The sequence below is a fragment of the Aptenodytes patagonicus genome, chromosome W (genome assembly GCF_965638725.1).
Source record: "Aptenodytes patagonicus chromosome W, bAptPat1.pri.cur, whole genome shotgun sequence".
Taxonomy (NCBI): domain Eukaryota; kingdom Metazoa; phylum Chordata; class Aves; order Sphenisciformes; family Spheniscidae; genus Aptenodytes; species Aptenodytes patagonicus.
Window position 1 is genome coordinate 37,064,649 of NC_134981.1, and position 19,626 is coordinate 37,084,274.

General features: G+C 43.2%; 1 protein-coding gene across 1 annotated transcript in view; it reads right to left on the reverse strand.

The window, feature by feature from the left end:
* Positions 1 to 1,565: 1,565 nt before the first annotated feature.
* LOC143172022 (ras-related protein Rab-3C-like) overlaps positions 1,566 to 19,626 on the reverse strand; it is a 218,220-nt gene continuing 200,159 nt past the window's right edge. The window contains exon 5 of the mRNA XM_076361237.1: positions 1,566 to 9,764. Coding sequence (XP_076217352.1) covers positions 9,577 to 9,764 — 188 coding nt within the window. The 3' untranslated portion in view covers positions 1,566 to 9,576. The remainder of the gene's footprint in view (positions 9,765 to 19,626) is intronic.

Below are 19,626 nucleotides of genomic sequence, written 5' to 3' on the forward strand. Positions count from 1 at the left end.
TGCACAAAAAGTTGGGAGGGGACACAGCTGGGACAGCTGACCCCAACTGACCAAAGGGATATTCCATACCATATGACGTCATGCTCAGCATATAAAGCTGGGGGAAGAAGAAGGAAGGGGGGGATGTTTGGAGTTATAGCGTTTGTCTTCCCAAGTAACCGTTACGTGTGATGGAGCTCTGCTTTCCTGGAGATGGCTGAACACCTACCTGCCAATGGGAAGGAGTGAATGAATTCCTTATTTTGCTTTGCTTGCATGTGCGGCTTTTGGTTTACTTATTAAACTGTCTTTATCTCAACCCATGAGTTTTCTCATTTTTACTCTTCTGATTCTCTCCCCCATCCCACTGTGGAGGGAGTGAGCGAGTGGCTGTGTGGTGCTTAGTTGCCAGCTGGGGTTAAACCACGACATCTACCCGTCTATAATTTTCTCTAGTCTAGTTCTATATGTTAAAAGTTCCAACATATTCAAAATAACAGCAATTCAAAAATAGCCTCATTCCAAGGTATCTGTCAGAAGTTGTCTGTTCCTTCCCTATTATTCTTCCCCATTTACCCCTCATTCTCTTGTCTTTCACTCACCCTAGTAGGCAAAGCAAGTACATTAAGGCGAATCTCACAGAGCAATGGCACGAGGAAGGTGGATGGAGAAGACACTAAGTTTGCTGGTAGATGAGAGAAAAGAGGGAGTTTCATTCTCAGATGTGATTTGATGACAAGAGTCAGTGCCAGAAAGAGAAGCTCTATGAGTGAGGGCAGCAAGCTGCACAGATAGTCCCCTCAGCAGAAACCTGCCTAGAGATACGGGGTCCCGAGCAATAAGCTAGGAAGCACTTAGTGTTGAGTGAGAACTTGGCATTAATCAGGCAATGTTTACTCTGCAGATGAGATGTAAATATACTAGAAAAACTGGGGGACTTGACTGAAACACAGTGGGAGGGAACATGAGCTAAAGGAGTTTGCAGGTGGACCCCTGCGAGCACGAGCTGGGGGGCACAGGGGACAGTGCGACCTGTTCAACAGATTGCATGAAGATTAGGACTTATGTGAAGGGTAGATAAATTTAGGAGTCACAGTAGGGTTCAAACTAGCGCAAGGGTGGCTGTGTGTCTAGAAAAAAGCAGTACCTGGACAGTAATATATCACACTATGTGTGAACTACCACCCCCACAATTAAGATGGATCATACGGGCTAAGATTGCATGGCAAACTAATAACAGCATCCAAAAGGCACAGACACTGTTTAACAGTTTATACAGTGAAAAGTCAAAAGAATAAACTTTACCCCATGCTAAAGGGCCAGCATGTAGGCTGCCACAACACAGCTTTTGGTAGGGAAATGTCTAATCTTTCTCCTGCAGACTCCTAGGGCAAAATCTCCGGTGAATTCTGTGGGATGGAGACAGAACTACGACTCACCAGTGCTACTGAGGGGATATTAATGAAATGATGTGGTATCGTTGTCCATTATTTTATTAAAACTGAAGTAATTCTCTCACAGTTTTAGTAAGTGAAAGGAAATAAACAGAGGGAGGGGGATAGGACCATGTCACCACAACTGAGATATTCATGAATATAGTCTCTTGAATATTTATTGTAATCGCAAAAGGAAAAAACTTCCAACAAAAAAATGAACAAACAAAATCCACTTGGTATATGGAAGTCACATACAAACAGAAATATCCAATGGAATACACATGGTCTCTACTTCCACATAGAATTAAAACTCTGCACATGGATAAAACTTGTACTTCACGTTCAGACAAGAGCTCCCATGGATGTATGCAGAAGATTCACAAAATTTGTAACCCAGCAGCATTTTAAACTAACATATTTTTTAGAACCAAAGTCATTATATTGCAGTAATAGTTGGGGGAGGAGGGACAGATTGAGTCTCACCCCCTCACAAATGTATCCTAAGCAAGTACTTCAACTTTTCTTCAAGAACAATTCAGCAAGTAAGTTAGTTTGAGGGAGCCAGAACAACTACATATTTTCAAGGTAAGCATTTATCTTTGTGTATGTAATCACATGTCTATGAGGAATAATAAAAATACTAGGTAAAATTATCTGCCAACCCCCTGAACAGTCAGGTCACTTAGCAATAAAAAGTTTACGTAATGCATCCTCAGTCCTGTAGCAGCCTGTATATCTGTATTTAAGTGGTGCCTCATATTATGACTCTTACTTTGTCTGCTGCTCAGCTACAAAGATATCCAGAATTTCCTTTTTTATTAAGAAATCCCAAATTTATCTCCAAATACAATTTCTTTTCACTCTGGTCTTTATAATTTTGCAGAAGTTTTCATGGCAGAAGGTATAAAAACAGGAAGAATTTTAAGGGCTGCTCAGGTCATTGCAAGTACCTTCCTGTGCTACTTAATGCAATCTGGCTACTTTGCTTTCGCAGAGAAACTATTTGATGACATAAGAAAGGAAACCCATGCTACTGGTTTCTAGGAGGCCTTAGAGTTTGATTCTTTGTCTGATCAGGCTAATTTAAAAAAAAAAACCCAAACCTAAACCAACCTTGTACATTGTCACAAAAATGCATCAGATCAAACTAAAAATCTACTTATGTACCTTTTAATGTGTTACTAATGAAAACAACTTGTTATGAAAATTGTTCAGCAAAAACAGTTACTCTCCTTGGCCCAGACTCAGTGGCCCATCTCTATTTAGCAAATTCCCAAGGTGCATGACACGTTCCTTTGAAACCAGAGGTGTAGCAAGAATTAGCAGAATGAGCTTCTCCTCTGCAGAGTCCATAGGCACAGCTGGGAACCCATGGCAGATCAGTGATTCAGGGTTTAAAGTCCCAAATGTACCCAAGGGTTTTGCTGAATAGTGATGGCCTTGCTTGTGTGCTTAGAGAATTATTAGAAATATGCAAGGATAACTGGAAAGGAAAAAGAAATTATTGGATGGTCTCCTTTTAATGTCATGGTTAGGTAATGGGCTGAATTTTGTTTCCATTTATACTGCAGCTTTACTGCTAACAGTGGAGTTGTTCAGCATTGAGGGCCATGTAACAGTTGAGTGAAGAGTCTGGGTCAATATATTTAAGGATGTATCTTCCATCTTTAGGATCTAGAAAAGTTAAGAAACTTAATTGGCAGAAGTGACTAATTAAGGTCACCATCCACTGTGCTGGACCATTTTGACTGTGACCTTCAAGCTGTTCCCAAAAATGTTAACTCAGTGCACCAACTGAAGTTTGCCGAGTCATCTGCAAGAGTATTGGGTATTCCTATTTAATATTTCCGGTAAGTATTATGAGTTAACTGTATCAGATTAAAGAAAACATGCCCACATATTATGAAATACAGGCAGACAGAGCATGTAACTGATTCTTTAAGAATAAATAACTCACTGTAACTGCTGAGCTCTAGGAGGTTCTTTTAATGCTTCTAGAGAACATGCTTTAAAAGTATAGGCAGATAGTTTAGAAATGGTTACAAGCATCTTCTGACTGAAAGCGCTGTCCCACTAGTGTTGGTGTAATGTGATCATTTTCAAAAAGGACACTCACAAGTCTAAAAGTAAAATTGACATGCACTTGCAGTAAACATACAGATATCTTTTACCATCATCTCATATATGAAAAATAGCTCAAATGACTTAAGAATAGAGTATTCTTACACTACACTGGTAAAGCATTTACTATACAAATTTTACTACAAGACACATACAACTACTGGAAATCTTAAGCCACACAGGCATCATCAACAGCTTAGCACACATACATGACACTTCTCCCTTTCACACAAGTTTATATACACTAAGTCATTAAATATTGCACTTATTGGCCCACGATTCCTCAGTTTTGAGGTATTAAAAAATAGAAAACATATCTATTTTTATAACATTTTCATGCAACATTTCAGACATTTCAGTTCCACGAGCACTAGTATATAGGTTACACATTCTGACAGTCCAACTGAGCCACGACACATCTGACATTACTGACAAAATATTAAAAGGAGTTACAGCACAAACATTTCATTTAACACTAGTTGCGGGTACATGTCAGAATTACTCGAGGAAATTTATCGCCAGAAGTGGTAAGCAATCCCTAGCTTTCATTTCTGCATGTTATGCATGATCCTGAAGTTACTGGAAGATTAGGACTTATGCTTCCCCCCCAAATCAAATACCAGGTACCTTATTCTATAAATGACAAGCCATCTACACCTGCTGGAACCATGGATAATAAACCTATGGTCTGCAAATGTAACCCAGCTGATTTATGGTGCTAATGAGATTTTATGGATAAATTCCACTGTGGCATTTAGGGAAGGCTGCACTGAACATGAACAAGTAGCAGTGGGAACTGAATGAGTGTCAAAGATGTACTGCTGTGTATATGTGTATACTATACATGTGTAGTTACAATTTCTGCTTCATTGAACATCCATGGATAAACAAAGTAAAAAAAAAAAAGAAAAAAGAAAAAAAAGCTTAAATTGCAAAGATGAACTACATTTACCCCTTCTTAATAAAGAAAACTGGTAGAAATCATTCAAATAATTGAACTGAGTTGCCTCTTTAAATGAGACCTGACAAATGATGAACCTTGGAGAATCTGGAGTCAGCGTGTACTGAAGAGACTATGCGTATGGATTAAATGGTGTAAATCAACACAACTCACTCCCCTGTTGGCATAAGTGAAGATCTGTTGCTTTACACCCCCTGAGGGTTTATCTATGAGGATTTACATACTCATGGTCTCACACTGCTAAATCTGTCATCCTAAAGAGGAACTAGGCACATACACTATGTGTCTGTCTATATGAAACAGGTCAAGGAGGAATCTGTCCTAACAGTCAGTCAGCAGAACAGTAATTTAGTTGATGCCCTTAAAAATGCAAGTAATAAAACTTGCCTCTCACAAACAAATATAGAAAAGAGTAGTTGGGGGGGATTTTTTTTTTGGGGGTGTGTGTTTCTTTTGGAATGCAAATCAGCATCATTCGTCTGCTATTGAAGAAACAAAGGCATCATCATCATATGTAGAATTTGTACCACCTTTTTTTTTCCTAAAAATGACAATTAAACTCAAAGCGTTCTCAAAGTTAGAATCAAACTCCAGCAGATTTTGTGCACCTTGAAATGGCACTTCATTCCTAAAATAAAGAAGGTGCATGTGGTACAGCTGAATATACAGAGCTGAGCAAACTGGGAGGAAAACTTAATCTTTCAGACTGATGCTCTGGAAAGGCCACATAGATGTAGTTGCTCAGGTAGTTTCTCTAGGCATTACATTAAGTATAAGCACAAAGGAACAAACAGTTCCAGGTAACAGTCATGTACACAGCTGTTCAGAGAGAAAGAGTATTTTTTGACAGAAAATCAGGCTAGCTCATATGTATTTCAAACACCAATCAAACAGGTCTAAATAAACCCAACAACAGCAACAACAAAATCAGTAATAAGTTAGTTGCACTATAAGGATCAGAATGCTTGTGAAGATGAACTCTTATCAAAATTGAAAACATGCATCTGAAGGTTCAACCCAGCAGGGCTTGCTAGCTGTTTGGCAGGTCGGTGCCAGGAGGCACCACAGGAGCCAGTCACATCCCATGCTGTCGCGTGCTCCCAAGGCATTTTCTGAGCACTAGTTTGATCATGCAGCAAGCAAGACACTGTCAGAGCGTGATAAGGCTGGTGCATTACCCATGCACAGGATTAGCCTGCTGCTAAAAGCTTTAGTCCAGATCATAACTTGGAAAATGGGTTGTGTAGTATTAGTTCAGCTGGCACTATGGAGCTCAGGACCCTCTGTCCAAAGGCATCTAATCTCTGTGTGTCAACCGCTGTATCTCACCAAGTGGCCTAAATCTCAGCTGAAGAGGTTATCTGTGGCTGGACCAATAAGGCTTCATGACATTCAGTCCTATTTCTGTGCTGAGAGTGACAACAAATTAGTACAAAATGTGTGAGTACTTTTGCACCAAGAATTGTGATGAGACTGAAAATAGTTTTGGATCTCCTATCCCAGGTTTCAATTTAATGATCCAGCCCTCTTCCATCACTAAAATATATCTCTTTTTAGCCTGGTACTTTCTCTTGCCGGAACTGTGCTACAACAGTGGATAGATCAGGGATCTAACCAAATCCTGCTTGTCTCCTCCAACAACTCATAATCAGTGACTATTGGATATGTGTGAAGAACGAGCCATTGATTATTTAAATTTTGGCCCTTGATCAGGTTGGGATGGGATTTCCAAAAGTGCTCAGTATTAGCCTAACTCTACTTGCATTTAAGAAAATTGCAATTCTGTCACATAAGTCAATAGGAGCTGTACTAGATTGACACAGGCTGCTTTTGGAAATCCTACCCTATGAAACAGGCCAAGGCATAATTTTAAATAGAATGAAAATCCCAATCCTGCTAGTTCCCAGAATTCAAAATAAATTTTTAGAATGTTTGGGGAAGGGATAGTAAGTTACTTCCCAAAAGCCTTTCTGTCTTTCGTGTTTCTCTATAATAGCCAGGTTCCAGCTGAGAGAGGTACTGAAATCATGATGCTTCTGATCTAAATCTGACCAAACTTTATAGCAGAAAACTCAATATTCCTGTGAAACACGTGGCTCCAAAAGCCAACCTGTGATGGAAAAACAAAGCCTACTTTTCCAACAGTAGGTAACCCTGATTGTTCAGAAAAGGTCTACTTGAACTTCCACACATAGGATAAATTGGGTTCGATGGGACATCAGCAGGTCATCCAGCCCAACCTCCTGCTCAAAACAGAGTCAACTAAGAGGTCTGAGCAATTTGCTCAGGGCTTTATCCAGTCTGATCTTGAAAACCTTCAAGGATTTGATGTGAACACTTTAAAAATTAATCTGACTAATTCTGAACTCTATGACAATGTCTGAGTGTCAATACAAAGATCCTAGGAGTTTTTAATCTACTGACTGGTTCTGCTGTTGTACTTCAGATGAGTCTTTTCCTTATAACACATGGCTGACAGTCTAATGACCAATGCTACTCTGGCAGCTGCTTCTATTTATCTATCACTCAATTTCTTTAAAAAGATATATGCTAATTATGTATTGCCACCACTGATTAGAGTCTACATAGTCATAAAGAGGCAGGGAGGGTCTGGAATTCATTGCAATGGAGTACAAGCAAGGTATGGCTATAGCAAGGGGCATCTTGGGGTCTTTTTTCCTTGTTACAACATGCACAGATGACGACCATTTTGCAGCCAGCATCCCAGAGCAAAGCTGGGAGAATATTTGCACTTGTAGCTGTGCTGCATAATCCAGGATATGCCCAAGCTCATGTAAGATGTAACCATGTCCTCCTCTCGCCTTGCCTTGCCTTGCCCGAGGATGGCTCAGACTAATAATACAACCTAAACCTTTTCTAAAGGACTGAGGGCTGCAGCTGAGTGCTGTCTCAAGGCTTCCCTGCTCCCTTTTCTCCAGCAGGAATAACTGCACATAACAAGCATAGGGTGGAAAACTGCTCACCACCTCACACAAAGCTTCCTCAGCTTCTTATCACTTCTTTTTCCAAAGCAGCTGGTACCTAGTGGGTGAAGAGGTATCAATGAAAATTGATACAGCACAGTTATCAACATGCTACCTTAAACGGGGGAGAGAAAAGCAGCATCCCTGGAGAGAGACAGGGTTATGGTTGGGGTAGCACATGCCTCTTCCACCTGGTTGCTCATTGGCCCCAAAGAGGACAGTGCTTTCCCTTCATGGAGGTAAACAAGTGAAAGTTCAGCCTCCATGTCTACTAGGAAAACAAGTGCTCAAGGAAGCTAGCTAACAGGACAGACATTGTTTAAAACCCCACACTGAAGAAAGAACATTTATTCATTTAAGTAAGTTAGGCAGCCAATGTAGTGCCCTGATGGCATATCCATTTTACATGTGTCTATATGCCTTGTTTGAAAGTCATTTTTACTGTGTCAAAGTTTATGTAAGTTATTTAACCAGTAAAAAAGTGTGACCATTTTCTCTTAGCGTGTTTCAGGAGCTTATATAAATTACCTTCAAAGAAGGTAATGTGCATAGAGGGATTTCTTTGCAGTTGTGAGCAGTTTGCAGTACCTTGTGTCACTTCCTTTTTTAAATTTGTCTTCCAATTTTTCCCATTGCAGACATTTTAAGAAATGTCAGCCTTGTCCTAAATCCTGTCTAATAGGAACAATAAAACAGTTAAGGCTTCTTCAATTATGCAATTTAGTTAAAAAAAAGTCACTGTGACCCAAGTAAAGCAGTTGTACAAAGTACTCCAGGGCATAGATGTAAGAAACTGCCACCAAGTACTAGAGGAGTACTTTTAAAAACTGTGAAATATGAATATTTTTAACACTTTATTAAAAAAGAATTTGTGTACTTTATTCTGCTATCTTCACAGCCTTTTGCTGATCTTATGAATGTATTCAGCCTAACTCCAGAAATGTTGACAAATTTTTATTACTCCTAAAGTTTTTAAAAATCTTGTGAATTTCTAATTGTCTTGTCAAAAAAAAAAAGATATCCTCATCAAAGTAAAATTGAGGTCAAACTCCAGTTCACTGACACCAGCAGCACTTCTGCAAGAGGTCTGAGTGAAATACAGATGTTTGTAGCCAGTGTGGTGGTGGTTGTCTCAGTGACTGAATGGGAGATGAAATTCCTGAATGCTTAAGTATGCAGGTTTGACAACAACATGACAAGACAGTTTTTGGCTATGAACAACTGAGCGTAATGGATTTGGCTCTGCCAGGGGTAATATCAGAACTGTGTGTTTAATATCTCATGCAGGTAGAAATGAAAAGAGCTAGTCAGCCCTCCAGTACTGGGGCAGGTACTACTGGGATCTCTGTAATGATCCAGTTTCAGAAAGGTATTAGATAGACATGCAGCTCCCATGGAAATGTAAACATACTAGCTATTCAAACAGGATGAAGTACCTAATATCTCTGAGGATCTGCACTGAACACCCACATCCAGTTGTAAACTCACAGGGAAGTTCGGTGGCTTTGGGTCCAGGAAGGCTGGAGGTTTTTCCTTTCTAACTTCTACAGTTTCCAAGCAGCCATGATGTGTAACATAGTGAGCGTAGATTTGCCAAGGCAATACACTCCAGGAAGTGTCCCTTATACAAATGATCTGGACAGAATGAGCAATTGGCTCACTAGAGCAATATTTCTAAATTGATTTTCAGTCAGGAGAAAATATAAGTGACATCAGGAAGCTTATTCTAAAACACCTTGGCCGCTACCCTAAGGATTCAACTATATAATTTGAAACCCATGAAACAAGTCAATTCTAGGCAAATGTGGTCTGAGGAAATGGCACCAGCTGAAGTAAGTGTAATGTAAAACAGTAAAAAGAAAAGAGAAACTAATAGCCATCCTGCATGCAAAAGCCAGATGCTAAAAAATGGATCATCCTTTCAAACTAATAACATCTCCATCTCCATACACATACTCAACCAGCTGCTGATGTAAAATAAAAGACTTTTCTCCCAAATAAATTAATAAGACAGTATAAATAAAGGCATATAGACCATTCATAAATACTCTGTTGGCAACAGAACGCACTGGAACTGCCTTTGATGATAGTTGCATTAACAGCTGCAGTTGGGCTGCTGTGGAGGAGGGGTGTCCTTTAGCTGTGTGTTCTGCTTGCCGGCAGCAATGGTGGGATCCACCTCCAGACTTTCCGACATTTTGTCACAGATGATATCCACGAGTCGCTCAAATGTCTGCTTGACGTTAATGTTGTCCTTGGCACTTGTTTCAAAAAATTCAAATCCTAAGAAAATAAACAACACATTTATGTTTGATGCATATTCCAACATCTCCAATAAATATACAAACTTCTCTTGGGCAAGGAAGAGTGGAGAGACACACAGAAAGGAAATATGTGAGAGCACACATATAAAAGAGTGATATTGCAAGAGCAGTTAAAATTGTAACACAATAAGAGTAACGACATGAGTGTTATTTGCTTTATACCAAGCCAGATGAAATCAGGACTGGCCCAAATATATTCCCTTAAACAAATTCTATTTTAAAACAGTTTCATCTAAAAATTGACACCAGTTTGAGAGTGCTATTATTTTAGAAATGCCCTATATATCCAGCCATTGTGAAGGAATAATCTACTACTCCATCTCTAACTGTTATGTTCCTCTAAGCATTATTCAGCTGGAAACAGCCACTTCCATTGTGACATTAACCTGGTGCCAAAAGAGACAACTGTGTTTGGAAATAACCAGGGAAAAAAAACAAGCAAGGCAGGAAAGATTTCTGCAATTTGATATCTATTTAAGACAGAGGTTAATCCATGAGAACAAAGGGGCCCCCAACCCCCAAACCAAACTAATAAACAAATACACACACACACATATTTTTCTTCCTTAATTCATTTATATAGAAGGACGTTTTATCTATCCATTCCCAATGACTACCCCAAAGGCAAAAATTAGAGCTATCCTTAATCCAGAAGGGACACTAGAAGCCTTTATGGAGAAGAGCCAGCTTTCCTAAGCTCTCTTCTCTGCCCCCATTTGTCCCACATCTTATCTCCCACATCTGCCTCCTCCATCTGGGCCAGGTTTGCAACTTGCTGGTCAGACTACAATCCAGCAGGCTTCTGCCAGTGCTGGGTCTTCCCATGTTCTTACTTCCTTTGCACTTCCGTTGTATTTTTGTTTGTTTGTTGTCCTGGTTTCGGCAGGGATAGAGTTAATTTCCTTTCTAGTAGCTGGTACAGTGTTTTGGATTTAGGATGAGAAGACTGTTGATAACGCACCGATGTTTTAGTTGTTGCTAGGTAATGCTTACACAAGCCAAGGACTTTTTAGTTTTCCATGCTCTACCGACTGAGAAGGCTGCATGTGCACAAGAAGCTGGGAGGGTGTCGTGGTTTAATTTCAGTCAGCAACTAAGCACCACGCAGCCGCTCGCTCACTCCCCCCACCCCCGGTGGGATGGGGAGAGAACTGGAAGAGCACAAGTTAGAAAAACTCGTGGGTTGAGATAAAAACAGTTTAATAATTGAAATAAAATGATAATAATAATAATATGATAATAATAATAATACACAAAACAAGTGATGCACAGTGCAATTGCTCACCACCCGCCGACCGATGCCCAGCCAGTCCCCGAGCAGCGGCCCCCCCGGCCAGCTTTCCCCAGTTTATGTACTGAGCATGACGTCACATGGTATGGAATATCCATTTGGCCAGTTTGGCTGTGCCCCCTCCCAGCTTCTTGTGCACCTCCAGCCTTCTCAAACAGCAGAGCATGGGAAGCTGAAAAGTCCTTGGCTAGTGTAAGCATTACCTAGCAACAACTAAAACATCAGTGCGCTATCAACTTTGTTCTCATCCTAAATCCAAAACACTGTACCAGCTACTAGAAAGGAAATAAACTCTATCCCTGCCGAAACCAGGACAGAGGGGGGCACAGCCAAACTGGCCAAAGGAACATTCCATACCATGTGACATCATGCGCAGTACATAAACTGGGGAAAGCTGGCCAGGGGGGGCCGCTGCTCGAGGACTGGCTGGGCGACGGTCGGCGGGTGGTGAGCAATTGTACTGTGCATCACTTGCTTTGTGTATTATTACTATCATTATCATATTATTATTATTATTATTATTATTATTATCATTATCATTTTATTTCAATTATTAAACTGTTTTTATCTCAACCCACGAGTTTTTCTCACTTGTGCTCTTCCAATTCTCTCCCCCATCCCACCGGGGGGTTGGGGGGAGTGAGCGAGCGGCTGCGTGGTGCTCAGTTGCCGACTGAGGTTAAACCACGACAGTCCTTTTTGGCGCCCAACATGGGGCACGAAGGGTTTGAGATAATAACAGATTAACCAGAGTGTATTAAGGAACTTATATCTGTTAATAGTTGTGGGTCACAATGTTGGTTTCTCTCTTCTCGATATTGATTTGTATAATCTGCATTGTGCTCTTTTTTTTGCTGTACATGTTAAAGACTGGTGTTGGTTTTTGCAGTTTGCTGTGGTCTGCAGTGAATAGTGATGTTTCGCTTCTGAGGTTTGTTTTTAAAACATTGACCTTAACGTTAGTGTGGTATGTAAATTTCGCAATGAAGCCGTTACTGTACCACGGAGACCATTTCGTGGAGACAATAGCAATTGCAGTAACTTTTCTGAGAGTTTTTTTACGGAGGAAATACAGAATGGCAGTGCCACTACCTTCTTCTATGATGTTTCCTCCTTCATTACAGTAACTTCTCAGTATTTTGAACATCCTTGGGTAGTTAAGATACTTCTATTAATACTTCTTTGGAATATTGTTTCGGTTTTGTCTAAAGTTGGTAAGCAATTTAAGAATATCATCCAGAGATCTGCCCCAAGGCTGCATAGTTATGAGTGGCAGGGTGTGTGGGACAAGATGGGCAAGTACCTAGGCCAATGGGCACCCCCAGTGTTTTGGAACTTCACCCCTGAGCAAGTGCAGAATCCTGAAGAGTTAGTAGAATATTTGGACAAAGTATGCTGCCACCCTGGCAACTCCAGAGAGATGCAGATCATTGCAACGTGCTGGGGCCTGGCCCATGCCTACCGAGCCCTGTTCAACACCATTCAGTGCCCTCAAAGGGAAGAGAAGGTCTCTGGCTCTGACAGTAAAACGACACGCCCTGCGGCCACTCAGACCCGGGCAACGCGCCCTGCGGCCACTCCGACCCCAGCGACACGCCGTGCAGCCACTCAGACCCCGGCAACAGGCCCTGCAGCCACTCTGACCCCAGCAACATGCTCTGCAGCTAGTCAGACGCCGGCAACAGGCCCTGTGGCTACTGAGACCCCAGCGACAGGCCCTGTGGCCACTCAGACTCCGGTGACATGCTCTGCAGCTACTCAGACGCCGGCAACAGGCCCTGTGGCTACTCAGACCCCAGCGACAGGCCCTGTGGCCACTCAGACTCCGGTGACATGCTCTGCAGCTACTCAGACGCCGGCAACAGGCCCTGTGGCTACTCAGACCCCAGCGACAGGCCCTGTGGCCACTCAGACTCCGGTGACATGCTCTGCAGCTACTCAGACACCAGCAACAGGCCCTGTGGCCACTCAGACCCCAGTGACATGCACTGCAGCTACTCAGACTCCGGCAGCAGGCCCTGCGGCCACTCAGACCCCGGTGACAGGCCCTGCAGTCACTCCGACCCCGGTGACAGGCCCTGCGGCCACTGCAACCCCGGTGACAGGTCCTGCGGCCACCCAGACCCCAGCGACATGCACTGCGGCCACTCCAACCCCGGCGATAGGCCCTGCGGCCACTCCAACCCCGGCGACAGGCCCTGTGGCCACTCAGACCCCAGCGACACGCCCTGTGACTGAACCAAAGAACCAGCCTGTGCCCGTATCAGTTGCCCCTGTACACAAGAAGAAATTTTGGAAGCGGAAGTCGGCTCGTTTAGTAAGGGAGGAAGAAGCTTCTTCTAAAAGGGGGCTGGAGGAAGAAGTGTACGACACAGACGACGCTAGAGAAGGGCCATCACGAGAACAGCAGGAGGAGAGCCAGCCGCTGATCGGGGAGGAGGAAGAGGAAGAACTCATAAACGCGGCAGTGACCACCCGATCTCTATCCCTGAGTGAGCTGCGAGATATACGAAAAGATTTCAGCCACCGTCCAGGTGAGCATATTGTCACCTGGCTGCTCCGATGCTGGGATAATGGAGCCAGTAGCCTGGAATTAGAGGGTAGGGAAGCCAAGCAGCTGGGATCCCTTTCTAGGGAAGGGGGCATTGACAAAGCGATTGGAAAAGGGACACGAATCCTCAGCCTTTGGAGGCGACTCTTGTCAAGCGTGAAGGAAAGGTATCCCTTTAAGGAAGATGTCATATGTCGCCCAAGCAAGTGGGCCACCATGGAGAAGGGTATCCAGTTTCTGAGAGAATTAGCTGTGCTGGAGATGTTTTATGATGACCTGAACAATGAACAGCTATCCAAAGATCCAGATGAAGTCAAGTGCACGCGACCCATGTGGCGGAAGTTTATAAGGAGCGCACCATCGTCATAGGCCAATTCATTGGCAGTGATAACCTGGAAAGATGGAGAGGAACAAACAGTGGATGAATTGGCTAGTCAACTCCGGCAATATGAGGAAAGTCTTTCTTCCTCCCTCGTCTCGGCTGTGGAGAAACTGTCCCGGGAGCTCCAGCAACTCAGAGAGGATAGGTCCTACTCCTCACCTGTACGGACCAGTATCTCGGCTATTAGGAGTCAGCGTTCTTTTGCTCAAGAGAGAGAATATAAAGGGTACACACCACGGGGCACCCTATGGTTTTATCTGCGTGACCACGGAGAGGACATGAGGAAGTGGGATGGAAAACCTACCGCAGCCCTAGGGGCACGGGTACGTGAATTGCAAGGGAAAACAATCACAGAAAGAGGTTCTTCCAGGAAAATTGCTGTGCTGCTCCAGTTTCCAGCGGGCAGTTCCCCAGACAGAGTAGAAGGGCTGATCTTACTCCTGATGTTAATGAAGAAACTTCTGACTCATATTTACAAGAAGTGAGAAATGAGTACTGTGATGAGGATTAGAGGGGCCCTGCCTCCAGCCAGGGGGAGGAAAGGGACAACCGGGTTTACTGGACTGTGTGGATTCGGTGGCCTGGCACATCAGACCCACAGGAGTAGAAGGCTGTAGTGGACACCGGTGCACAGTGTACCCTAATGCCATCAAGCTACAAAGGGGCAGAACCCATCTGTATTTCTGGGGTGACGGGGAGATCCCAACAGCTAACTCTATTGGAAGCTGAAGTGAGTCTAACTGGGAATGGGTGGCAGAAGCACCCCATTGTGACTGGCCCAGAGGCTCCGTGCATCCTTGGCATAGACTACCTCAGGAGAGGGTATTTCAATGGCCCAAAAGGGTACCGGTGGGCTTTTGGTATAGCTGCCTTGGAGATGGAGGAAATTAAACAGCTGTCCACCTTGCCTGGTCTCTCGGAGGACCCCTCTGTTGTGGGGCTGCTGAAGGTCGAAGACCAACAGGTGCCAATCGCTACCACCGCGGTGCACCGGCGGCAATATCGCACCAACCGAGACTCCCTGATTCCCATTCATGAGCTGATTCGTCGACTGGAGAGCCAAGGAGTGATCAGCAAGACTCGTTCACCCTTTAACAGTCCCATATGGCCAGTGCAAAAGTCTAATGGAGAATGGAGACTAACAGTAGACAATCGTGGCCTAAATGAAGTCACGCCACCGCTGAGTGCTGCTGTGCCAGACATGCTAGAACTTCAATACGAATTGGAATTAAAGGCAGCCAAGTGGTATGCCACAGTTGATATTGCTAATGCGTTTTTCTCAATCCCTTTGGCAGCAGAGTGCAGGCCACAGTTTGCTTTCACTTGGAGGGGCGTCCAGTACACCTGGAACCGACTGCCCCAGGGGTGGAAACACAGCCCCACCATTTGCCATGGACTGATCCAGACTGCACTGGAACAGGGTGGAGCTCCGGAACACCTGCAATACATTGATGACATCATCGTGTGGGGCAACACAGCAGGAGAAGTTTTTGAAAAAGGGAAGGAAATAGTCCAAATCCTGCTGAAGGCCGGGTTTGCCATAAAACAAAGTAAGGTCAAGGGACCTGCACAGGAGATCCAGTTTTTAGGAATAAAATGGCAAGATGGACGTCGTCAGATCCCAATGGATGTGATCAACAAAATAACAGCCATGTCTCCACCAACTAGCAAAAAGGAAACACAAGCTTTCTTAGGCGTCGTGGGTTTTTGGAGAATGCATATTCCAAATTACAGTCTGATCGTAAACCCTCTCTATCAAGTGACCCGAAAGAAGAACGATTTCAAATGGGGCCCTGAGCAACGACAAGCTTTTGAGCAAATTAAAGAGGAGATAGTTCATGCAGTAGCCCTGGGGCTACTGAAGAACATGAAAACAACCAGCAGGTGGATCAGGCTGCTAAGATTGAAGTGGCTCAGGCGGATCTGGACTGGCAACAGAAGGGTGAGTTATTTCTAGCTCGGTGGGCCCATGACACCTCAGGTCACCAAGGAAGAGATGCAACATACAGATGGGCTTGTGATCGAGGGGTAGACTTGGCCATGGACACTATTGCACAGGTTATCCATGAATGCGAAACATGCGCTGCAATCAAGCAAGCCAAGCGGTTAAAGCCTCTTTGGTATGGAGGACGATGGCTGAAATATAAATATGGGGAGGCCTGGCAGATCGATTATATCACACTCCCACAAACCCGCCAAGGCACGTGCCACGTGCTTACAATGGTGGAGGCAACCACCGGATGGCTGGAAACATATCCCGTGCCCCATGCCACTGCCCGGAACACTATCCTGGGCCTTGAAAAGCAAGTCCTATGGCGACATGGCACCCCAGAAAGAATTAAGTCAGACACAGGACTCATTTCTGAAACAACCTCATCGACACCTGGGCCAAAGAGCACGGCATTGAGTGGGTATATCACATCCCCTGTCATGCACCAGCCTCTGGGAAAATTGAATGATACAATGGACTGTTAAAGACTACACTGAGAGCAATGGGTGGCGGGACATTCAAACATTGGGATACGCATTGAGCAAAGGCCACCTGGTTAGTCAACACGAGGGGATCTGCCAATCGAGCTGGCCCTGCCCAGTCAGAACTTTTACGTACTGTAGATGGGAATAAAGTCCCTGTAGTGCACATAAAAAATATTCTGGGGAAGACAGTCTGGGTTATTCCTGCCTCGGGCAGAGGCAAACCCATCTGTGGGATTGCTTTTGCTCAAGGACCTGGGTGCACTTGGTGGATAATGCGGAAGGATGGGGAAGTCCCATGTGTACCTCAAGGGGATTTGGTTTTGGGTGAGAATAGCCAATGATCTGAATTATGTGATGTTAAGTACTAATTATAGTTATAATAGTTATACTAATAATACACAGATATATTAATAATACTAATAATATTATATGCCATACTAATGTTATTACAATAAGAATCACCCAGTCTAATGAAGAATAACTTCAGTGAAACCAAGCAAAGCGCAGTGATGATGGAACCAGAACTGACTTCAACATGAAACAATCCAACACCACATACCATCTCCATCTTTCCTGCCCTGAGAGATTATTATGACAGATGGAGCCCAAAGTCATGGACTAAATGAACTCACCAAACATTTTAGAGGGATGGCCCACAGACCAAGGGAATGATATCTCTGTGTGTGTGTGTGTATATATATTAAAAAAAAAGGGGGATGGTGATTAATGAAAATGTACTGGAAAATATGAGCCTTGAGCATGACGCAGATGGTATAGAATAAGGGGTGGATATTGTCCTGGTTTTGGCAGGGACAGAGTTAATTTCCTTCCTAGTAGCTGGTACAGTGTTTTGGATTTAGGATGAGAAGACTGTTGATAACGCACCGATGTTTTAGTTGTTGCTAGGTAATGCTTACACTAGCCAAGGACTTTTCAGCTTCTCATGCTCTACCGACTGAGAAGGCTGGAGGTGCACAAGAAGCTGGGAGGGGGCACAGCCAAACTGGCCAAAGGGACATTCCATACCATGTGACGTCATGCGCAGTACATAAACTGGGGAAAGCTGGCCAGGGGGGGCCGCTGCTCGGGGACTGGCTGGGCATCGGTCGGCGGGTGGTTAGCAATTGTACTGTGCATCACTTGCTTTGTGTATTATTATTATTATCATATTATTATTATTATCATTTTATTTCAATTATTAAACTGTTTTTATCTCAACCCACGTCTTTTTCTCACTTGTGCTCTTCCAATTCTCTCCCCCATCCCACCGGGGGTGGGGGGAGTGAGCGAGCGGCTGCGTGGTGCTTAGTTGCCGACTGAGATTAAACCATGACAGTTTTCTACGCGTTTTCTGCCATGCTGCATCTTTTCCCACAGTTACCACATTGCTCACCTGAGGGTTCATTGATAATTTAAAACTTTCTCCTACTTCTGTCTTTCCACTGCCTAAAGGTTCAATATTAATACAGTTTACAAAACATCTAATCCACTGGTAATTTTACAGAAGTGGCTTAAACTTTGCAGAACTATTATGATTCATTCTGATTAACTCTGAATAACAATGTGCAGCTACCACCATGTTTAATTATGAGTTAAATTCTAGTAAGAAAATGTTAGTCACTTGAAACTCTTGGCAGAAGGGAAGAAAAAAGCTCTTTTTTTTGCCTTTTTTTTTTTTTAATGCTATGTGTGTTTTCTAGTGAATGGGCTAATCTTCTATTTCCAAAGGCCACTTGAAATTTAAATGCAACTACTTCAATAACATTAGTACTATATATTCAACATGCCATCTAAACAAGATGTAATATGCACATTCAGTCCTATAACTGCTTACCATGTAGCTTTCGCATGTTTGAGTACTAGCCTAGACTTACAGCAGATAATTATATTTAGCTTGGCATGATATCCCAGCATGCACTAATAACCAATGCAAAAACTTAACGCTATGTTCTGAATTTTCTTCATATTTTTAATTTACATAAGGTGCCTTGTGCTGAAATGGTACAAAGTGCTAAATTGTTTAAATGCATAGGAGCTAAACGCAGGCCAAAGTTAGTGTTCATAAGTAGTTTAGATAATAAGAGATATAAACATTGTACAGGGATTTAGTCATACAACTTCTATTAATATCAGCAAGAAGCATGAGGATAACCTCACAGGTATGAGTATACATTGGCGTGAAAACTTTTCCTTTCCACATTTCTCTGGAAAGCAGGAAAACTGTGCATAATAAAAGATCATATACAGAAATCATATACTGGGAGGCGGTTTGAATCTATATGTCATTGTTTTAGTTTAGCTTGGCTTACACGTCTCCTTTGTTGTAAACTAGAAGGAAAATCGGGAAAGCCAGTGTAGCCTCACTTGCTGGTGGCTTCAGCGCTCCCGCAGAGCTCCATGCAGGAGAAGACTGTTCAGATCTCTTGGGGAGTGCTTGGGGGAAGGATGATCCTCCACACTTTCAGTGCTCTGTGTTGAAACCCAGCTGCAACCCTGTAGCACAGCAACACAGTCAGATCCTTCCACAACTGTTAGCATCTGCTCCACAGAAAGCAGGAGGAAAGCTGCTGTTCCAAAGAGGAACAAGCAGGACCAGAGGGCAGAAGGGTTGAGGGACAATGAGGGGATGCCTGAGAACTGGAACACCAAAGCCTTGGAGAAGATGACAGGAAGAAGAATGAATCTTCAGGACATTTCTGAGGGGAGCAGTTTTTACAGATAAGAAGATAATATGTGCCAGATAATAACTGGGACATGAGATGATCATGAAATGGCAGACATGACAGGTAGGTAAGAGATCTGGACAGAGAAAAGCAGAAAGTGAAAGGAAAAGAGTCACAAAGAAGAGAGGAGACCGATGTCAGGAAATACCGTAACATGGACAGGATCAAGAAAACAGGTCCATTACCACGGTGAGGACATCCTGCATAAGAACACCGTGAAAAACTGAGGCAACCATTTTCCAAGTAAAATAGGGACTTACAGAGTGTTCAAGCACATATATATTCATTCAAATAAAATAAAAAATAGACAGTACAGCTGTGGTCAAATCTATGGGATTTCAGTTACCATTTTGATATAAGAAGGAAATTGTAGTCACAGTAGTGGCGTAGCTGGGTATC